The sequence below is a fragment of the Scyliorhinus torazame genome, chromosome 15 (assembly GCF_047496885.1).
Source record: "Scyliorhinus torazame isolate Kashiwa2021f chromosome 15, sScyTor2.1, whole genome shotgun sequence".
NCBI lineage: Eukaryota > Metazoa > Chordata > Chondrichthyes > Carcharhiniformes > Scyliorhinidae > Scyliorhinus > Scyliorhinus torazame.
In genome coordinates, this window is record NC_092721.1 from 71,968,873 (window position 1) to 71,991,594 (window position 22,722).

At 47.9% G+C, this 22,722-nt stretch overlaps 1 protein-coding gene across 12 annotated transcripts in view; it reads left to right on the top strand.

Annotated features, from left to right (window-relative positions):
- The window catches only part of LOC140391621 (ETS-related transcription factor Elf-1-like), a 247,651-nt gene that overhangs the window by 134,566 nt on the left and 90,363 nt on the right, over nucleotides 1-22,722 (top strand). Inside the window, exon 1 of one of the 12 annotated variants that reach the window (XM_072476295.1) lies at nucleotides 10,202-10,587. The exons of 10 other annotated variants lie outside the window; for them this stretch is intronic. In XM_072476295.1, coding sequence (XP_072332396.1) covers nucleotides 10,533-10,587 — 55 coding nt within the window. In that variant the 5' untranslated portion in view covers nucleotides 10,202-10,532. Of the gene's footprint in view, nucleotides 1-10,201; nucleotides 10,588-22,722 lie in introns of those variants that run through there. One more of the 12 variants, XM_072476297.1, reaches the window with a different exon arrangement.

Genomic DNA, 22,722 nt, shown 5'->3' on the forward strand with positions numbered 1-22,722 from the left:
ACCGGGCCTCAACACTGGAGACATCTCACGGCCAGAGGGTGGGTGGGTGAGTGGATCGGGGAGGGAGCCTGCGCTGTGTCTATGCTGTTCCCAGCGGGCATCTGGGGTCCGGTGCCCAGGGGCCCCTACTGTGGCAGGGGATAACGTATAGGGCGGGATCCCCTGCACAACCGGCTCTTTGGATGGCACCCTGAGAGATGACAGGGAATGTAAGGGTGGGGGAGGTTTGGGGGATCCCAGGGTCCTGGGGTGAAGCCCTAACTGATTGTCGGTCTCTCACCCTCTCCAATTCCTTACAGATATCCTATGATGAATGATATTGTAGACCCAACAGCAGCTGCCCTCTTGGTGGCAGTGGCAGTCCAGGTGGCCAGACGCCAGAGCAGGCGGCAGCAGCAATGTTGACAGAGGCTGCAGGCGGCATCCTTTGTGCAGGGGCCCGCCCCACAGCCTTGGGACCCGGCACCACGTGGAGGAGGAGGATAGCTGCTCCCAGTGGCCATCTGAACTTTTACGCCTCAGTTTCATTCCAGGGCTCAGGCAGGGACATGTGTGGCATATCGCAACCAATAGCTTTGCATCCGTAAAGTCATGGATGCCCTGTTTGCCTGGGCAGCTGAGTATATAAACATTGACCTGAACTAGACCCATCAAAATGCTCGGCAGCAGGATTCTTTGCCATTGTCAGGATGCCCAGGGGTAATAGATGTCACGCTTGTCGGCTTGCATGCACTAGGCGGTCCAGGAGCGCCCTTCATTAACAGGAAGGGATTCCATTCCCGGAACAATATCTCAAGATCATGCATGTGTGTGCACACTTCCCAGGGAGTGTGCACGATGGCTACATCCTGGGGCAGTCGGAGATCCCCGGCATCTTTAAGGGACACCCCAGGATGACTGGTTGGCTCTTGGGGAATTAGGGGTACCCGCTTAGATTCTGTCTGATTGACCCAAGTCCGGAGGCCAGGGACTGATGCGGAGTCCGTATGGTCTTCTGGGCTGTCCAATGTGGTTCCAATGCCTCAACCGCTCTGGTGGTGTACTGCAGAAGTGTCACCTGCTTTGTGGTGGTCTACTGTGCTCTCCACAACCTGGCACAGCAGCGGGGCAACAGGCTGGAGGTGGAGGAGTAGGAGCATGCGGCCTCGTCCGAGGAGGAGAAGCTGGACCAGGAGGGGCTAGAGGATGAGCCCGAGGAGGACCCACGGGAGCAGCCAGAAGATGGAGGACTGCCGGCAGTGAGGGTCCGGCATGCCAGGGAGGCCCACCTCTTTGCCTACTTTTCCTAGGACATGGCTTCGTCCGTCATTTCGCCCTCTCTCCCTCCACTTGATCCACCTCTCCTTCACCCCCCCCCCCCCCCCCCCCATCACAATCGTTCTGTTCCACCCTCCCAGGGTATGTGCTACATCACTCCAGGGTGAAGGACCTGTGTCAGCACTGTCAGTGGGTCAATATACAAGGCAGCAGAGGGGTGATAACGAGCTGAGCTCTGCTGCTCCTCAAATCTATGCCATAGTCTGACTCCTGTCTGTTGACAGCGCACCCACACCCACCACCTGCGCGTGATATGCCTTGGGGGTGGGGTTGCCTATTGCCTACTGCTTACCATGCCCGGTGGCCTATCATGCCCCTGGCGGGCATCCTCCAGAGGGCCGGAGGGCCCCGGCCGACTTGCCAGATGCACGTGCCTTGCGGTGCCACCCTGTGTTGCCCGCTGACCCTGAGACGTGTCGTTGTCAGGAAGGGGGGACTCGGGAGACTTGGTGACCGCCATCCTCTCCCTGTGGGGAGACTCCAGGTTGGTTCCTCCTCCCGGTCGATGCCCGAAGAGCCCTGGGAGACACTTTGGAACGGAGTGGAGTGAGCTCTAAAGCCCCGTGGGTCATCTGGCTCGGCCAGATCTGGCGGCTCCCCATTGTCAGCGCCGTAGTGTCGTTGCCCTCAGCGATGCCCCTCTGTGACTGGGCCACGCTCTGCAGTGTCTCGCCATTGTCCCCCTGCATCAGCGACACAGTCCTCAGCGACTGGGACATGCTCCACCGTGCCTAAGCAAGGTCCACTGAGTCTGGGGCATATTCCCCAGTGACTGGGACATACAGCATTGCGTCTTGGCAATGCCCATGTGACACTGGGACATGCTCCGTAATGCCACGGCAAGGTCTACATGAGTCTGGGGCACGTCCCCCAGTGACTGGTACATGCTCCGCAGTGCCTTGGCAATGCCCATGTGACACTGGGACATGCTCTGCAGTGCCTTGGCAAGGTTCGCCTGGGTCAAGGACATGTCTACCAGTGACCAGGACATGTAGTCGAGGCCCTCAGCCATGACCGTCACTGACCGAGCAACACTTTGGATACCGCCACTCATGCTGCTGACGTCGTGCTCCAGGCCCTCCACTGCGGTCACCACCCAAGCAGTGTTGGCTTCTGTACCACGCATTGCCTGTGCCATCTCCTGCCCCTTTGGGACACCCTCAATCGGTATGGACCCGCTGGAGTGTTTCTGACATCCCCCTCTGAATCTCACGGCCCATTAGCGTCTGCATCAGCTCTGGGATAACCTGGTCCAGAGGCTCGACATCTGGCTGGGATCCAGCAGACCTCTGACTGCTATCGCTCCTGGATTCCTACCTCCGCCTGAAGTGCATTAGCAACTGTGTGGTGCTCATCAGATTGTGCCCCAGATTAGTCTGTCCACTACTTTCACCCACCAAGGTGTGTGTCTGCGCTGGTGAAGGGTAGGGATGATAGCTATGAGGCCTCGATAGTGACATCCTCTGAGCTCTCCTCCTGGGTGTTCTCTTGGGAGGCAGCCCGGGAGAGCGGGATGGGCTGGATAAATCAGATCCACAGAAGAATGGACATATGATCAGTGAGAGGGAAGGATCATTGTCTGGCATGAAGAACATACATGTGACAGGTCATCAGGGTGGGTTTCTGCGGCGAATGCAAATCTTCATGTCAGTGATCAACCTGTCCTTGGCTGCCCCAGCGACCTCCAGGGCCAGTTCTTCATTGGGGAGCTGAGGACTCTGATGTCCGGCAACCCACTGTCTATCTGGGTCCTCTCCCGCCCTAGGGCGGCACGGTAGCACAGTGGTTATCTTCGTTGTTTCACAGCGCCAGGGACCCGGGCTCGATTTCCTGCTTGGGTCACTATCTGTGCGGAGTCTGCATATTCTCCCTGTGTCTGTGTGGGTTTCCTCCGGGTGCTCCAGTTTCCACCCACATTCCAAAGATGTGCAGGTTAGGTGGATTGGCCTGCTAAATTGCCCCTTAGTGCCCAAAAGGTTAGGTGGGGTTACGGGAATAGGATAGAGGCATGGGCTTAAGTGGGGTGCTCTTTCCAAGGACCGGTGCGACTCGATGGGCCGAATAGCCTCCTTCTGCCCTGTAAATTCTATGATAAAAATGGGGCCGATGCCAACTCACCCACAGCCCAGTAAAAGTTATTTAGCTTCTTTCGTCACTGGGTGGGGGTCTTCCTAGTGACACTCCCCACGCTGACGACCACTGTCTCCCATGCAGCACTGGTTATCCAGTGGTTGACTCTCCGACCCCCTCGATGGAACAAAGTATCCCAACCAGACTCAACCGCGTCCAACAGTCTCGCCAGTTTGGCATCTCCCAATCGTGGAGCGGGTCTGCTTGGGGCATGGCTGCATGTTGTCTGGGGTTTGCTCTGCGGGAGCGCAGAGCTGCCGCACTCGGCCCAGGTGAATCAGCTGGTGGATAGTAATTTCCGACGTGAAGTCCACGGGGCATCATTTCTGGTCGTAATTGGCATTAGATACTGGTCGCGGTCTCACCGGCTTGGCTGTCAGGAAGCACCCAGCAATTCACTTAGAAACCTTTCATTAGGTCGCGCCCTACTCATCCAATAATGTCGAGCTTCCTTGGGACTTGACACGCAACCCCACCGAAGGAGTGCTTGAGTTTTGAATGGTGCAATCTTTTGGATGAGACCTTAAACTAACCCCTCAGCTGGATCTCATCCAAGGCCATGAGCGTCATAAACTCCCTCGTGATCGCCATTTTTGAGCGCATCGCCTCCCAGGCCACGCACATCATTCACTTCAACAAGCGGCACACCTTCTCCGCCTCATGCTGCCGAGGAAACTGGCAAAAACGCTCCGGGCGGAACTGGCTGTTCATGCAGGCGGGATATTCTGGTCCCACCGACTGCACGGGTTTCCCGGCGACGAGGGGAGTTGTGAATGGGAAATCCCGTTAACAATGGCGGGACGAGGAAATCCTTCTGACGGGCAACCTCCACCGCTAAATAAACAAGCAGCGGGTTGGTCGGTGAATCCCTCCCGGTCTCTGAGGGCACGAAAGCGGTGACCAAGTACACCGTCTAGTTGGATTGTAATGAAAAGGTCCTCGTGGCACTATTCAAAGAAAAGCAGGAAAAATGTCTCTGGTATTTGGAAGCGCCAGGGTCCCAGGTTGGGTCACTGTCTGTGTGGAGTCTGCATATTCTCCCCATGTCTGCGTGGGTTTCCTCCGGTTGCTCTGGTTTTCTCCCACTAGTCCCGAAAGATGTAATTTGTGTCATGATATGCAAACATGCAGCTAATGAATACATAGAATAGGACACGTCGGAATGAGGAGTCAGGACACTCAGGGGTGGTATCTCACTATAAAACGGATGAGGCACTCACACCCCACCTCTTTCCACAGACCAACATCTACAGAGTGAGACAGGGTGTATCCTCAGCATCACACCCCAGCACATGGCTTAGAGCAAGGCTGGTTCAGTTAGACTGAGTTACTACATTTAGATTAGCAGAGAGTCGAATTCATTGAGAACTGTGCTAATAGTTCAATAAACCACATTGAACTCACTTCAAAGTCTGGAGGATCTTTTACTCAAAACTGCATCAAGTGGCAGCTTATGTTATTCCAAATTACATAACACAACATGATACCAGGAGTCTGTTCAATCTAGTTAGTTCAACTCAGCAAGATCTGTGACGACCAGCGAATGTATACCAGCACAATGGAAAAGATTCAGGTTCCTCACCAGCTCAGGACCTCCGGCAATCTCAGTGCCAACTGGCGGACATTCAAGCAGAAATTTCAGCTTTACGTCGAAGCATCAGACATCAATGGTGTGTCTGATGCACGGAAGATAGCTCTTCTCACCACAGCGGGTGATCACACCTTGGAAATATTCAACTCCTTTCACTTCGCCGAAGACCAGGACAAGACAAAGTTTCAGACCATCCTGGACATGTTTGACAGCCACTGTGAGGTGGACACCAACAAAATCTTCAAGCGCTACATATTCAAGCAGCGATTGCAAGGTAAAGACGATTCCTTCACCTCAATCCTGCAACTTCGGTGATATAACTGACTCCATGATCAGAGACCAAATCGTTTTTGGAGTTCACTCTGATCCTCTGAGAGAGCAGGTACTGAAGATCAAGCATATGACCCTGCCAGTCGCGACTGAAAAATGCACAGTGCATGAGCACGCTAAAAATCGCTATTTCCAGTACAAAACGGCAAAAAATGATTGACTAGCCTCCCACAAGGCGGAGAGTGTGCAGGCCATCTCCCGGATGCAGCGCCTCAACATTGACGAAAGTGGCCATTTTGCGCGCTCATCCTGGGGCCTGACTCATGCGCGATGCGAACGGGATAACGAAGCGGCCGAAACCCGCACTGTGCAGGTGCAGACGTCTGAGAACCGCACTGCGCATGTGCAACGATGCACGGAGCGTCAGAACGCCGACGTCATGACGTGTTCGAACTGTGGCACCGCCCATTTAAAGAAACACTGCCCTGCAAGAGGCAGACGCTGTTTAAACTGCGAGAAGCCAGGCCACTATGCAGCCCTGTGCAGATCTGCACCACCAGTCAGGAGCCAGCGCTCCCAATTCCGACGACGGCGCATCCGGAGTGTGCAACAACGCCTACAGGATTCTGATCCCGGCAGTGCAACGGATCCAAACGATGAATGCCTGGACAACGCCTACTGTGTGCGCATTATTGCAACGTGTGAATATGCCACACCAGACACATCGCAAGTCCAATCCATCCCTGTTGTGGATTCCGAGGACGAATGGCGAACAGTGATGAAGGTCAACCACTGCCCCATCCAGTTCAAGCTGGGCCCCGGTGCCTCTGCCAACCTCCTCCCACAGGCAGACTTCAGACGCATTAAAAAGCCCCCCACAGTCCTTCCAGCTGCCTGCAAGCTCCTGGATTACAATGGGAATGTCATCACGGCACTGGGATCCTGCCATCTGCCAATCGACACACACAGGCACGGTTACGCTTTGAAATTGTTAAGCCGGACAGGGCATCCCTACTAGGTGCGCACGCCTGCAAGCAGCTGAACCTCATTCAAAGGGCTTACACCACGACATCCTCCCATGTGGATCTTCAGGCCGGCATTGACGACATCCTCGCCCAGTATCCAGATGTGTTCAGCGGGATGGGCACGCTGCTGTATCGATACAAGATTCTGCTACGACCTGATGCCAAGCCAGTGGTCCACGCACCACAATGTGTCGCTGCTCCACTGAGGGAGCGCCTGAAGGCACAGCTCAAGGATCGTCAACAAAAAGGCATCATATCCGCGGTCACCGAACCGACTGACTGGGTCAGCTCGATGGTGTGAGTTAAGAAGCATTTGGGGGACCTGTGCATCTGCATTGATCCCAAGGATCTCAATAAGAATATCAAGCGGGAACACTACCCCATCCCGAAGCGGGAAGAACCCACGAGTGAGATGGCACACGCGTGCTTCTTAACCAAATTGGATGCATCACAGGGATTTTGGCAAATTCAGCTGGAAAAGTCCAGCAGAAGGCTCTGCACCTTCAACACGCCTTTTGGCAGATACTGCTACAATCGCATGCTATTTGGCATCATCTCGGCGTCGGAGATATTCCATCGCATCATAGAGCAGATGATGGAAGGCATTGAAGGGGTTTGTGTGTACTTGGACGACATCATCATATGGTCTACAACCCCTGAAGAACATGTGTCCCGTCTCCAGAAGGTATTCCGCTGTGTACATGCCAACAGCCTAAAGTTAAACCGGTCCAAATGTTGTTTTGGCACATCGACGCTCAAGTTTCTAGGCGACCAGATCTCACAGCATGGTGTGCGCCCAGACACAGACAAAAGCAAGGCCATCGAGGCGATGAAGGTCCCTGAGGACAAAAAGTCAGTGCTGCGCTTCTTGGGTATGGTCAATTTTCTGGGCAGGTTCATTCCAAACATGGCCACACACACCATGGCCCTACGCAACCTGGTGAAACAGTCAACTGCCTTTGAGTGGAAGGCAGCACACCAGACAGAGTGGCTGGAGGTGAAAGCCAAGCTCACCACTGCACCAGTCATAACATTCTTCAACCCGGACTGGGAGACAAAGATATCCACAGATGCGAGTCAGGATGGCACTGGTGCGGTGTTGCTTAAACGAGATGACACATCATCCTGGGCACCAGTAGCCTACGCATCAAGGGCGATGACGTCCACTGAAACCAGATATGCTTATATTGAGAAGGAGTGCTTGGGTCTTCTCACCGGCATCCTTAAATTTCATGATTATGTCTACGGCCTGCCGACATTCATTGTCGAGACGGATCATAGGCCTCTGGTCCACATCATCCACAAGGAACTGAACGACATGAGGCCTCGGTTGCAGAGAATCCTGCTTAAACTTAGGAGGTATGACTTTAACTTGGTGTACACACCTGGCAAGGAGCTCATCATCGCTGATGCATTGTCCCGCTCCATCACCTCGCACAGTGAGCCGCTGGAGATCATCCAACACATCGAATTGCAAGTGCAGCTGTGTGCTAGCACTGTCCCAGCGACAGATGAGATGGTAGTTCTCATCCATGATGAGACAGCCAAAGACCCCCTCTTGCAGCGCGTCATCTACAACCTCATCAATGGCTGGTAGAAAGGGCAGTGCCCACAATTTTACAATGTAAAGGATGACCTGACTGTCATTGATGGTATCATCCTCAAGCTGGACAGGATTGTCATTCCAGCAAGCGCAGAGTAAAGAGACGCTCCAACAGCATGACATAGTGACCTCTCCGTGGTCGAAGGTTGGCATTGACCTCTTTCATGCTAATGGTCGCGACTACGTATTGATCATCGACTATTTCTCGGATTACCCTGGGATGCTGAAGCTCCCGGACCTAACCTCTCGGAACGTCATCAAAGCCTGTAAGGAGACGTTCTCAAGGCATGGCATCCCAATCACCGTCATGAGCGACAATGGCCCGTGCTTTACAGGTCGAAAATGGTCCACATTTGCCAGGTCATACAATTTCCAACATGTCACCTCCAGTCCGCACTATCCGCAGTCCAATGGAAAAGTCGAGAAAGGGGTACACATTGTGAAACAGCTCATCTGCAGGATCGTGGACTCTGCTTCCGACATACACATTGCACTGCTCGCGTACAGGGCGACTCCATTGTCCACTGGCATGTCGCCGGCTCAACTCCTGATGAACAGGGACCTGCAGACGACGCTAACAGCCATACACCTGCCCAACCTGGATCACCTCCCGGTGCTGCAGAAGATGCAGCAGCTCGGAGACTGTCAAAAGCAGGGCTATGATGCCCATGCCACTGATCCGGCCGTGCTATCTCCGGCAGACACTGTCAGCATCAAGATACCGGATGGTGGGTGGTCCGCCCTGGCTGTCGTTATTCGACAGGTGGCGCCCCGCACTTATGTTGTACGTATGGCTGATGGCTCCATCGTGCGAAGGAATCGACGGGCACTGCGCAAAGTTGCCTGCCCGCAACCACTTTCTCCTCCATTTTCATATGTTGAATTGCCACCTCCTGATACCTCGCACCACGAGGTCACCAGTTAGTCTTCCATCCCACCTGTCAAGGCGCCATCGTCCCCTCCGCCACCTCTCCGGCGGTCGACCAGGATCAGACGCAGGCCTCAGAGACTGGACTTGTGAACGTTTGTTTTGTTTGCTCTGTTCGGTTGTCCTCGGTCAATCATGTTAGACAGACTCATTCACATGTAAATACATTCACATCTGCCAACAAAACATATAAAAAAAGGGAGATGTCATGAAATGCAAACATGCAGCTATGTGAACACATAGAATAGGACACGACCAATGAGCAGTCAGGACACTCAGGGGTGGTATCTCACTATAAAAGGGATGAAGCACTCACACCCCGCCTCTTTCCACAGACCAACATCTACAGAGTGAGACAGGGTGTATCCTCAGCATCACACCCCAGCACGTGGTTTAGAGCAAGGCTGGTTCAGTTAGACTGAGTTACTACATTTAGATTAGCAGAGAGTCAAACTCATTGAGAACTGTGCTGATAGTTCAATAAAACACATTGAACTCACTTCAAAGTCTGGAGGATCTTTTACTCAAACCTGCATCAAGTGGCAGCTTGTGTTATTCCAAATTACATAACACAACGATTTGGACATTCTGAATTCTCCCTCAAGTGTACCTGAACAAGCAACTCGGGGCTTTTCACAGTAACTTCATTGCAGTGTTAATGTAAGCCTACTTGTGATAATAAAGATTATTATTGTATCTGGTCTTGACCAGCATCAGTAAAACAGATTGCTCTGCGCTTTGTCTCACTGCTTTATGAGAGATTGGGCTGTGTGTAGATCACTGCTGCTGCCTTTCTGGCACAATAGCATTTCAGAAGTATCTCATTGGCTGTGAAGACCCTCTGGGACGCCCAGAGGTCGTGAAAAAGCTTGTTGGCTTTTTCAGCTGGCTTTTTCAGCAATGCTATTTTAAAAAAAACATTTGCATGACTCGAATGTTCAAAATCTAATAATGCTGAAATATTTTTCGTGAAACAATTTCAGCAATTAACCAGACACTACTAATTAAAGAGATGTAAGGCCACGAGTGCTCCCCCCAATAAAGTCAAACATCATTTTGCTCTATATTTGGGTATAATTGGAGTCAGGGACGGTGCTGGAGCTTTGAAGAGCAGTGTGTGTGTGCGGGGAGTTGTATTTCACTGCAATGATCGGGGTGAACACGCAGCTCCAGAAGCAAAGGTAAGTGTTTTAAATCAGAGTGCAGCGGTCACCCATTGAAAGTCTAGGAAACCCCGCCTCTCCAGGAAGTGCCGATGCACCGACTGTTCTGCACATGGATCGACCTTTATCCAGGAAGTCTAGCAAAACATTGGCGTCGACCATTGCACCAGACGCTGGAGGTGGGAGCCACAGATTGTTCATGGGCTCCCACGACCAGGGGTGCTGGCTCGCAAATGCAACCGTGAGGTTGCAGCGAGCAGCTGGCAGGAGGGGCATCTGTGCCCCCTTTGTTTTTTGCTGCATATCCTTTTGCAGCAGCAATCGAGTGAGTTGGAGCCAGTCCTCTTTTCTTTCCCCCCCCAACGTCCTTGTTCCAGAGCTTCGGGAGCGCAGCTAATTTCCGGATTGTTTCCCCCTTTACTTTGACTGCACAATAATCTGTAGTCTGACAATAAGAATTTCTGCTCTCCTGTGATTTTGAGGGAGGGAGGGGAGCTGGGTTAAAATGGCCACAGCCCTTTATCAGGGACGTAACCAGCTGGATCTGTTAATAAAAGCAGGTAAGAACTCAAAGTGGAGGGGCTGTCTGGGGGAGGAGGGAGAGGAGTGTTAAAATCCAGCCCTAATCTGCACAAGAAAAGGGGGTGGGGGAGCCAGTTAGCAATTTTGAGAGCAGGAAGTTAAAGGGAAATGAGATTTATGGCACGTTTGAGTGACAGTGTCAATTGATTTCAGTGTATTTGACTTGGTGTGTAGTGGGCAATATAAATTTACTGCAGTATATTTGCAGAATTAATGCTCTCTCAACCAGCGTCACCAGTTCTGCCCTGTGTATCCCTCCCCCATTCAGTGCTATTTTCAGACATTGCATATGTAGTTCATTAGGAGGACGATTTCTTCCAAATATTTTGGACTGCCTGTGCCAGTATCTTATTTTGTAAAGTTGACATTTTGTTGTCCTCCAATTACTTTTGGTTCCACATCTGGAGTGATCCAATGTGTTGATTGAGTCAAATACAATTGATTGCTTACTTTTATGCACCAACCCAAACACGGGAATTCCCTCTCTCAACCTCTCGCACTTCTCTGCCCCCCCCCCCCCCCCCCCATAACCAGATATTAGGAGGTAATCTTTGTGTCTTGGCATCACATTTAGTCTGATTACATTCCTGTGAGGTGCCTTGGGACATTTTACTAAATTAACGAGCAAGCTGTTTGTTTTATATATTTTTATAACTTAAATTATGTCTCAATATGTGGTTGAGACGCATTGTAACAAGTGGAAGTGAGGCTGTATATGGGGTGGCGGTGGAATGTATTTTAAAGTAGTAAGCAAGCGATGCAGTGGAATTTAAGATAGCCCAGACCAAATAGGTTGATAAATTTCAACTTTACTCCCCACTAAATCTGATGCGCAGAATATCTGAATGTTTAATCTCTCTTGTGCCCTGTTGTATGGACGGCACCATTGCAAAATCCAAGGCCAGATTGACGGACTCCCTTCCACTGGGTGGTTAATAATTATTCACTGCAAATGGTTTGTATAACCAGCATCTGCACTGTCGTCTGACCTTCAATTATTTATTCCCAATTTTTTTTTTGGTTTCATCAGCTGCGGTCAATTTAAGCGTTTAGTTAAAAAAAAAAATTTTTTTAAGAGTATCCAATTAATTTTTTCCAATTAAGGGGAAATTTAGTGTGGCCAACCCATCTACCCTGCACATCTTTGGGTTGTGGGGGCACATCTTTGGGTTGTGGGGGCGAAACCCATGCAAACACTGGGAGAATGTGCAAACTCCACACGGACAGTGTCCTAGAGCCGGGATCGTACCTGGGACCTCAGTGTCATGAGGCAGCAATGCTAACCACTGTGCCACCGTGCTACCGTGCTTCCCTAGCGTTTAGTTTAATATTTGGACTTTGACAAAAGAGGTGGATTTGCAGGTTATGTGTGATGCCTATCCAATGTTTGAGCTTACCTCAGTTTCTCCTAAACCCCTGATGATAAACCACACTCGCCCAGGCTCTATTATTAGCAACTCGGAGAGTGGAATTTTAAATTTAAGAAATGGGATTGTTTCCTGAGCAGCAGCTGAGGCTCAGTGGTTTCATTCTAGTCTCCTAAGGCAGAAGGTTGTGGATTCAAGTCCACATGAAAGACTTGTTACTGAAGGAATTGAAGGTCTTTCAGAAGTGATGTTTTCCTGTGGCTGGCCTGCTTTGTTGGGTGGGTGTGTGGTGTTATTTCATAGAAGAGAACCGTACTCCCTCGCACTTAGGTCATAAGTGTACTGCTGTTTATGGGTGTTTGCTCTGCGCAATTTGATCGACAATTTTCCTGCCTCACAGCTAAGTATTCTATTGGCTGTAAAGTAGTTTGGGGAGTCCTGAGGTCATGGAAGGTGCAATATAAATTCATATTACCTAACTTCAGCTGTGATTAATCCAGATTGAAGTTGAAGCAAAAATGCACACTGGGGGAAAAGAAAGATTTCTCATCCATTTTGGGTGTGAGTTGAATTCTTATCTCCTGAACAGCCAAAATGAAAGCCCTGTTGCATTAGTGTATCACAGTATTCTAAATGTTGAAAAGAGCTGAGAGGTCAGGGAATCTTTTTGACTTCCCACTGGAGAAGAGCAAGATGATGTGCTGATACTCTTGCTAAGCTCCTCCGGTAGCCCATATCCATTTATGTACACTAAACTAATGTCAACACGACAGTTTCTAAACTTAGCGCAGGCAGTGGTGTGCCTGGAGCCTGCCAAAATAAAGGACAGCTGATCAAAGCAGGGAATGCTACAATTTATGTGGGGACTTGTTTTGTGTTAAGAAAGCAGATTGGAGTCCACAAAAAGCAAGCTTTGTTTTCCCAATACCTTGTAAATATGTATAATGGATGTTTTAAAGTAAGCACCTTAATTGCTGTTATCTCTGATATTGACTGAATTTCAATGCACTGATGTGGAAAGGTTCATTTTTAGAGATGCAGTCAAGTCACAGTATTTATTAATTATTCCTTTTATTGACATTTTATTTCACCAGTCAGTGGTGTCGATATTAAAGGCAGCCAGCTTAGAGGAATTGCTCAGTTTGTCATTTTTAAAGTTCTCATGGATAGTCATTGTGTTCCCTTGTATTAATTCAGCAATACCTCCATTTCTGTTTTCTACTGATGACTGAACTACTGCTGCTGAAATAAAAATTTGAAATAAATGTAAGCTAGGTTTTAGTAATGTTTGAACTGCACAAAGCAACGTGGTGGAGGTCAAAAATATAAAAGTATTGTTTTAAAAAATATTTACAGGAAATGAGAAATTAACATATTTCTTTTTGTCCATAACTCTTTTAGAGCATTTAAATGGCTTTTGCAGAGTTACAATTTATTTTTTTTAAAAGCACTGAGCTGCGGAAGGCTACGAAGGAGCCTGACCAAAGGTTTGGTCAAATACTATTAAGTAGGATCTTAAAGGTGGAGGGGAGGGCGGTGGGAGGAATTGAAGAGGGAATTCCAGAGGGAAGATGGGGGCTGCAGAATGGTGAGGCAAAGGGAAGGGGGAATGATGCAAGGCTGGAATTAGAGAAGGGTTGATTTGGGAGGGATGGGGGAGGTACGATGGTGGTGGTTCAATGCTTCATTTTATTTATTCATGGGCTGTGGATGTTGCTGACAAGATCAGCATTTATTGTCCATTCCTAATTGCCTGTGAGAAGGTAACAGTGAATTGTCTTCTTGCTGTAGTCCACCGGGCAAAGCACACCCACAATGCTTTTGGGGTGGGCGTTTCAGAATTTAGACCCAGCGACAGTGAAAGAATAGTGATCTACCTCTGGGTCGATATGTGGTTTGGAGGGGAACTTTGGGTTTGTATGTGGTGGGGGGGAACTTTGGGTTGGTATGTGGTTTGGAGGGGATCAAAATTATAATCAACAATTTCAAACTAAAATTAGCTGTATTGTAAATAACTTTCTCTTCATTCATTACCGCAGGAAGTAGTTGATGCTAAAACATTGAATAGTTTGCAAAAGTTATTTCAACCTCTTTACAATACAGCTAATTTTAGTTTGAAATTGTTGCTTATAATTTTGATCAACTGTGCATTTGGCAGTATTTCCATATAACAGCTCAATCTGATATTTGCTTATTGCTGGCACACACAAAGCTCAAACATATAGTACTGGTCTGCTTTAAACAAGATCTGAAAAATTAATCTGTTCAAATGACTTTTGGAGGAATCCTGGGAACTGTGTAAACATAGCTACTCTTATTTTGTCGCAAAACTGAAGGATTTAGACTGTTGAGAAACGGCTACATATTTCCAGGTCTCCATGACTCAGTGAGCAAATATTCATTCTCAGATAAGTGTTACATTATCAAGGAATCTACTTACTGCGGACAAAAACTTTTATGACACTTGGTGGTTGGGAATGCAAGTGGATTCTGTTGCCAAGATCAGGATAGCCCAGATTAATATAAACTTGTGAGCAAGCATTTAGAAAGCAATTTTATTTCAATTTGTCTTTTTGAAGAAGTACGCAAAACTCAGAGGTAAAAAACAGGAGTAGGCCATTGAGGCCTACAAGCCTGCCCTGACATTCACTCAAATCATTGCTGATCATGATCTCGAAGTAAAGATTTCAATATTGGCAGCGCAGTAGCACAGTGGGTAGCACTGTTGCTTCACAGCGCCAGGGTCCCAGGTTCGATTCCCAGCCTGGGTCACTGTCTGTGCAGTCTGCACCTTCTCCCTGTGTCTGCGTGGGTTTCCTCTGGGTGCTCCAGTTTTCTCCCACAAATCCTGAAAGATGTGCTAGTGGGTAATTTGGAATTCAAAATTTTCCCTCCGCACACCCAAACAGGCGTTGAAATGTGGCGACTAGGGGCTTTTCACAGTAACTTCATTGTAGTGTCATTGCAGGGCTGTTTAGCACACGGCTAAATCGCTGGCTTTGAAAGCAGGTCAAGGCAGGCCAGCAGCACGGTTCAATTCCCGTAACAGCCTCCCCGAACAGGTGCTGGAATGTGGCGACTAGGGGCTTTTCACAGTAACTTCATTTGAAGCCTACTTGTGACAATAAGTGATTTTCATTTTTCATTTCATGTAAGCCTACTTGTGACAATAAAGATTATTATTTTTATATTCTCAGCAATACATATTAAGTGAAAAAATAAAAATTTCACGGATATGGGATCTATCAGTGAAAAACTAAAAAATGTATTGGGTTAAAAGAGGCTTATGTTGCCAAGAAGAGCATAGAGGCTGATCATTCAGAGTTTTATTAGGATAGAGATAGAGCTTGCAGAAAAATGAGAGGCCGAGATACAGTGGAGGAGGAGAGGATGTTTCCACTAGTTGGAGAAACAAGAACCTGAGGGCACAGTATGTAGGGACGATAATTTAAAACAGCGATGAAGAGGAATTTCTTCAGCCAGAGGGTGGTGAATTTGTGGAACTATTTGCCACAGAAGGCTGTGGAGGCCAAATCACTAATTGTCTTTAAAACAGAGATAGATAGGTTCTTGATGAATAAGGGGACCAGGGGTTACGGGGAGAAGGCAGGTGAATTGGAGAAACATTTCAGCCATGATTGAATGGCGGAGCAGACTGAATGGGCCAAATGGCCTAATTCTGCTCTTATGGTCTTAGGATGATGAAAAAATTGATAGGGTGAGGAAGGTGTAATATGAAACAAAATTAACAAGCAAATAAAAACTAATTGTGGGAGCTTCAATCGTGTAAAAAGAAACAGTAGTCAAAGTAAACGTGGCCTTGAGACGGGAGAAAATATGGGCAAGAAAATAATGGGAGTGATACTAAACAAATATTTTGAATCTGACTTCACGGTACAAGGCAGAACAAATATACCCAAAATAGAGGGGAACCAAGGATCAAATGAGAGTGCAAAACTTGCAGTAAAATTAATTTTAAAATACTGCTAAATTAATGGGACCATAAACAACAATTTGTATAAAACAAAAACATTTAAGTTGGAGGTTAAGAACTACAGTTCCCAGCAGTCCTTGGGACTTCTGTGCATGCACCAGCTGGAAAGAACCTCGTGCAGTTCATCCATTTTTACCTTTTGCTGCTGGGAGCTAGCCCTTTTGCTGTATGACACAAGTGTGAAACTACAGGTCAGGTGAACTGACGAGGAGCACCATTCGGGAGATTGTCAAAGAAATGGAAGTGTGCTTGGATGATGTCGCTTGAGTGTACAGAGGAAAGAAATCTCAGAAGGTGCGGTTGAAACTCTTGGATGGGAATCCAAGCCATCAGAGTGGAGACCCATTTGGAGAGAATTCCAAGCTGAGTTCTTCAAACGTGCTGTTTGGCAACCCTCATGAGAAAGATAGATTTTCATTGAAAATTGGTTGGCTCACGGTGTGATAAACATCTGGATGGGTTGATAAGAAATCCATGGAATCTGTTTTGGTGGCATCTGTCACTTGTTTTGGGGTTGGCGTGTACAACCACAGCTCGACTGTTAATTTATGTGCACTGTAGCAAATGAGAACATCAACACCAGACCCATTCGAGTATGACCCTCTGTAATTGTTTCTCCGGCACCCAAATGTGTATCTACCTCCCCAGTCTCTCTCTCTCCCCCCCCCCCCCCCCCCCCCCCTCCCCCAAACAGATTCCTACTTATGTGTTGTAAATAATTTTGCCAATTGTACAGAGTTGCTGCTGTTGAGCTGGTGCATAATACCTTACCAGTTACTTTATTTTATTTTTTATTATTACTTTTTTGGGGGGGTGTTTGTGTGTGCCCTTCCCTCATATCTTATTCTGTGTACATAACGGTAAATATGCATTGTTCAAAAACACAATAAAAAACATTTATTTTTTAAAAAAATTTGTGCACTGCATATTTACCTTTAATATTAGAGTATAGGATAGATTATCTTTTCAAATTTGTATGTTTTGGAAAGATACAGTTTAGATGAAGGAATAATGGATATTTGAGTCATTTCCTTGCATTTGTAATTGAGATCTTTCCCACCTTTCTGCCTGGTGTAAGATAGTTTTCTATGTCTTTTTGCGTTAAAAGTTCATCAACAGACTCCTGAGAATTTGTTCAGTAACTTTTTGGGATTTATGAAGCCAGGTTTCACTCTGGGACATGACTTGTTCAGTATTAAGATCAGCTGGTATCATAACAAAGTGGGGACTGTTGTGGGATTAACAATCCTTGCATTTACATGGGATCTTTGAATCCTTAAAGTAGTGAGCAAGTAGAGGTCCTGAGCATTGGGACAGGATATGCTGTGAAGTATATTACACTGGTTGGAACTGAAAATGGAACCGGATTATTTGAAATTCTTGGCTAAAGCTAAACAGAGAGGGTTTGGTGAATTGAATATAGAAATAAAAGCAGAATTTTGTAAGTACAATGTCACCAAAGCAATTACCCAACATTTGGAATTACAAGAGGAGACGCCCGAAATTGGTGTACCACAGCTCGAGTTAGCAAAAATGCAGTTACAAATTAAGCAGCTTGAGATAGAAAAGGAAATTAAATAGCTTGAATTGGTGGAAAAAAGAAAGAGAAATTAAAAAATCTCGAATTAGCAAAAGAAATGGAAATGCGGAAGCTTGAGCTGGAGTTTCAAAGAGAGAAAGAAATCAGACATTGAACGAAATTCTCTGGCTGTTGGGATTCTCATGGGGCTGGATTCTCCACAAATGGGGCTATGCTAAGCTGGCGTTTCACTCTGGACTTTCCTTAAGTAAGGCCTGAGCGATTCTCCTACCTGCAAGGGGCTGGCAGGGTCCCGAATTGCTTTTCGCAGCTCTGGCTGCGGATATGGGGCCCCGCACTTCCGGTCAGGTGTCCGCACATGCGCACCGTGCGACATGGCGGATTCGCACTGCGGCCCTTCATCAAAAATGTAGCCCCCCCCCCCCCGGGATCGCGCGCGCCTGTGGATCCGTGACACCTGATCGCTCCCCTGGCCGTTCATGAGGCCCCCCCCAGGGCGGCCGCGGACTGAGTCCGCAGTCACCAGCCGATGTTCCTGACGACCAATATGTGGTTAGAACCATGCTGTCGGGAACTTGGCCAGTTTTATGGGGGGCGCTCTGTCAATGGCCCACTACCCGCGCCGCGTAGGGCGCGCGTGAGCTACTCCCAAGCGATTCTCCGGGGACCGCGCCGAAGGGCTCGGAGAATCCATCCCCCTGATCCCACCGACAGCGCACCCCCGCCCACTGGTTTCCTGGCGGCATGGGGTGCCTTCAATGGGAAATTCCATTGACAACAGCTGGAATAGAGAAACGCGCGGCTGGGGGAACGGAATATGATTTGGCTGGAGAAAAACCTGCAATAAAGGAAGAAAGGAGAGTTTGTGGTTCAGAGCATGACTTTTGATTTAACTGTTCAGTGCCAAAATTTAGACAGGATGGAGTTGAAGGATATTTCACCTCATTTGAAAACATAGCCATGAAGTTGAAGTAGCCAATCGATTCTTGAACCTTTAATGTTACAAAGCATCTTGATAACACCAATGGATATCTACACTAAACTGTCAGAAGGGCAATACTCTATGCTAATGAGCTTGTCCCTGAAGTTTATCAATTAAAGTTTGGGGCCATAAAATAGAAACCTAATAAGTTGATTGCAAATTTGCTGAGGAAGAAGAAATGATGTGAGATTAGTGGTTCAATCACTGAAGTTGGGGAGAAAGTTTGAGAATGTGTAGGGAATATTGACAGTGGAAGAATTCCGAAAGAGCATTCCAGTAACCATTAAGACTCATTTGGATGAATGTGAAGTAGCAAAGATCTGAAGCAGCAGGTTTGACTGATACTGGTCATGTTGGAAACAACAGGGAAACTGGGGCAACAGGAAAGAGTCACGAAAAAAGATGGTGTATAGAATAAATAGGATGAAAATAAACCAGTATGCTTTTGTTGCCATGAGGCAGAGCACTCCAAAGCCTATTGTTGAAAACTGAATGGTCAATCAGTGGCAGTATTAGGAACATGTAAGGAATCCTCTGAAATAGTTGCACCAGAAAAGAAAATGGGTATTAAAACAGTAGCACTTGTATAGGTGAAACTTATTATTATTAACAGGGGGATTGAGTTTAAGAGCCAAGAGGTTATGCTGCAACTGTACAAGGGGGGCAATTCTCCGAGCCCCACGCCTGGCTGGAGAATCGGGGCCCCGACGCCGGCGCGCGATTCGCCGAGGTGCGGAGAATCGGTGCCATTTGCGCTGACACGTTTGAATCGGCGGCGCTGCCGATTCTCCGGCCCTGGTCACTGCCGGCGGGAACTCTGCGCGAAGGGCCGGTGGGGGGGGGGGGGGGGGGGGGGGTCTGTTCCCGGGGGGGGCCTCCGATAGGGTCTGGTCTGCGATCGGGGCCCACCAATCGGCGGGCCGGCCTCACCCCGCCCCCCCCCCCCTCCCCCTCCAGGCCTATTTTCCTGCGCGGCTAAGAAGTCCCCCGCACATGCGCAGGTTGGAGCGGCCCAACTGCGCATGCGCGGGTTGGCGCAGCGCCCATTTGGCGCCGGTAAGGGAGGCTGGAGTGGCGTAAACCCTGTGGGGGCCAGAATCGGTCGTCCCCGTGCGTGTTTCGCTCTGTCGTGAAATGCAACGGTGTTCACGACGGCACAAACTCTTGGGCTCCATTTGGGAGAATCGCCCCCAAGACCTTGGTGAGATCACATTTGGAGTATTGTGTGCAGTTCTGGTCACCTCATTATAGGAAGGATGTGGAAGCATTGGAAAGGGTGCAAAGGAGATTTATCAGTATGCTGCCTGGATTGGTGGGTGGGTCTTATGAGGAAAGGTTGAGGGAGCTAGAGCTTTTCTCATTGGGCCGAAGGAGGATGAGATGTGACTTAATTGAGGTGTGTAAGATGATGAGAGGGATAGATAGAGTGGACGTTCAGCGACTTTTTCCTCGGGTGGATGTAGCTGTTACAAGGGGGCATGTAACCATAAGGTTCATGGTGGAAGATATAGGAGGCATGTCAGAGGTAGGTTCTTTACTCAGAGAGTGGTTGGGTCGTGGAACGCACTCCCAGCTATGCGAGTGGAGTCGGACACTAGGAACTTTCAAGCGGTTATTGGATAGGCATATGGAGTGCACTAGAATGATTGGGTGTAGGTTGATTTGATCTTAGTTTCGGACTAGTTCGGCACAACATCGTGGGCCAAAGGGCCTGTACTGTGCTGTACAGTTCTATATGTTCTATATATGTTCTAATAATAAGCAATTAAAGGAAAAGCTGATCTGTGTGGAGAAGCAACTTTCACACACACAAGATGAGTTTGCTAATGATAAACAAAAATTGATTTGAACAATTGAGCAACAGTCATGGGACTTCACACTTGACTGAATACTTGAAATGTCTAAATGTTAAACTGGTGGAAGCAAATGCCTTGAAGTTCAATCTTCAGTTGAAGTTTCTATAAAGTATCTTGAAAAACGCTTTGACCACGAAAAGGAATTGCCGCTGAGTTAGAACAGTTGGTTGGATGCAGAATCAAAAACCAAGAATTATGAACTGCTAGAATTTTGTCATGAAAAGAACAATGAGATTCTTGAACTCCAATACAATTTGGAGAACCAAAAGAATAAGATGTATGGTATGGAAGAGCTGATCCGGAATTTAATAGCAGGTGGGGAAAATTTTATGAAATAGATTGAGGATCTAGTGAGTGAATTGAAGGAGTCTAAACAGCAGTCCAAACGATGGGTGAAAGATTCTGAAATGAGTGTGAATGTGAGATGTGAGCCTTGTTTAAGGGTTCCACAAATAGGATAACTGAAACATAGAAACTTAGGAGCAAGAGGAGACCATTTTAGCCTTCAAGCTTGCCCTGCCATTCATTATGATCATGGCTGGTCATCCAACTCAATAGCCTAATCTCACTGCTTTTCCGCACCCCCCCTCCCCCATCCTTTGATCCTCTTCGCCCCAAGTGCGATATCCAACTGCTTCTTGAAAACATAGTGTGCAAGCCTCAACTACTTTCTGTGATAGCAAATTCTACAGGCTGACCACTCTCTGGGTGAAGAAATTTCTCCTCATCTCAGTCCTAAATGGTCTACCCCATATCCTTAGACTGTGAGCTCTGGTTTTGGACACCCCCAGCATTGGGCACCGAATAATACAATGCAGAAGAGGCCCTTCGGCCCATCGAGTCTGCACCAATGCATGAAAGACACCTGACCTGCCTACCTAATCCCATTTGCCAGCACTTGGCCTTGAATGTTATGACGCACCAAATGCTCATCCAGGTACTTTCTAAAGGATGTGAGGTAACACACCTCTACCACCCTCCCAGGCAGTACACTCCAGAACGTCACCACCCTCTGTGTAAAAATGTTTTCTTCAGATCTCCCCTAAACCTCCTGCCTCTCACCTTGAACTCATGTTCCCTCATAACTGACCCTTCAATGATGGGGGATAGCTGTTCCCTATCCAACCCATCCATGCTCCTCATGTTCCCTATCCAACCCGTCCATGCTCTCTCCTGTTAGAATTTTGTAGGTTTCTATGGGATTCCCCCCTCATTCTTCTGAACTCCCAGCGAATACAATCCTAACCGACACAATCCTCATATGCAAGTCCTGCCATCCAGGAATCAGCCTCGTTCTCTGCACCATCTCTTGAGAGCAAGAACATCCTTCTTCAGATAAGGGAACCAAAGCTACAAACAATATTCCTCACCAAGGCTCTGTATAATTGCAACAAAACATCTCTGCTCCTGCACTCTACTCCTCTCGCTATGAAGGCCAACATACCAGTTGGCTTTACTGCCTGCCGCACCTGCATGCTTAAATTTAGCAACTGGTGTACCACGGTGCCCAAGTCTCATAGCACATTCCCCTCTCCTAATTTATAGCCATTCAGATAACCTGCCTTCCCATTTTGTTACCAAGTGGATGACCTCCCATTTATCCAAATTATATTGCATTAATTTGCCCACTCGATCAACTTGCCCAAATCACACTGAAGGATCTCTGCATCCTCCTCACAGCTCACCCTCCCACCCAACTGTCATCTGCAAATTTGGAGATATTACATTTAGTTCCTCATCTAAATCCTTAATATATAGTGAATGGCTGGGGTCCCAGCACTGATCCCTGCAGTACCCCAAGAGTCACTGCCTGCCATTTGGAAAAATATCTGTTTATTCCTACTCTGTTTCCTGTCTGCCGACCAGTTTTCTATCCACACCAATACACTACCCCTAATCCCATGCGCTTTAATTTTACATGTTAATCTCTTGTGTGGAACTTTGTCAAAAGTCTTCTGAAAATCCAAATAAACCACATTCACTGGCACCCCCTTATCAACTCTATTAGTTACATACTCAAAATTCCAGCAGATTTGTCAAGTATGATTTCCCTTTCGTAAATCTATGCTGACTCTGTCCGATCCTGCCACTGTTTTCCAAGCACTCTGCTATAAAATCTTTGATAATGAATTTTAGATTTTTCCCACTACCGACGTCAGGCTTACTGGCCTATAATCCCTGCTTTCTCTTTATCTCCCTTTTTTAAATACTGTGGTTACATTAGCTACCCTCCAATCTGTACTGCTCCCGAGTCTATATAATCTTAAAGGATGACCACCAGTGCATCCACTAATTCCCGGGCCACTTCCTGCAGTACTCTGGGGTGTAGATTATCAGGATTTATCGGCCTTTAATGCCATAGGTTTCTCCCAAC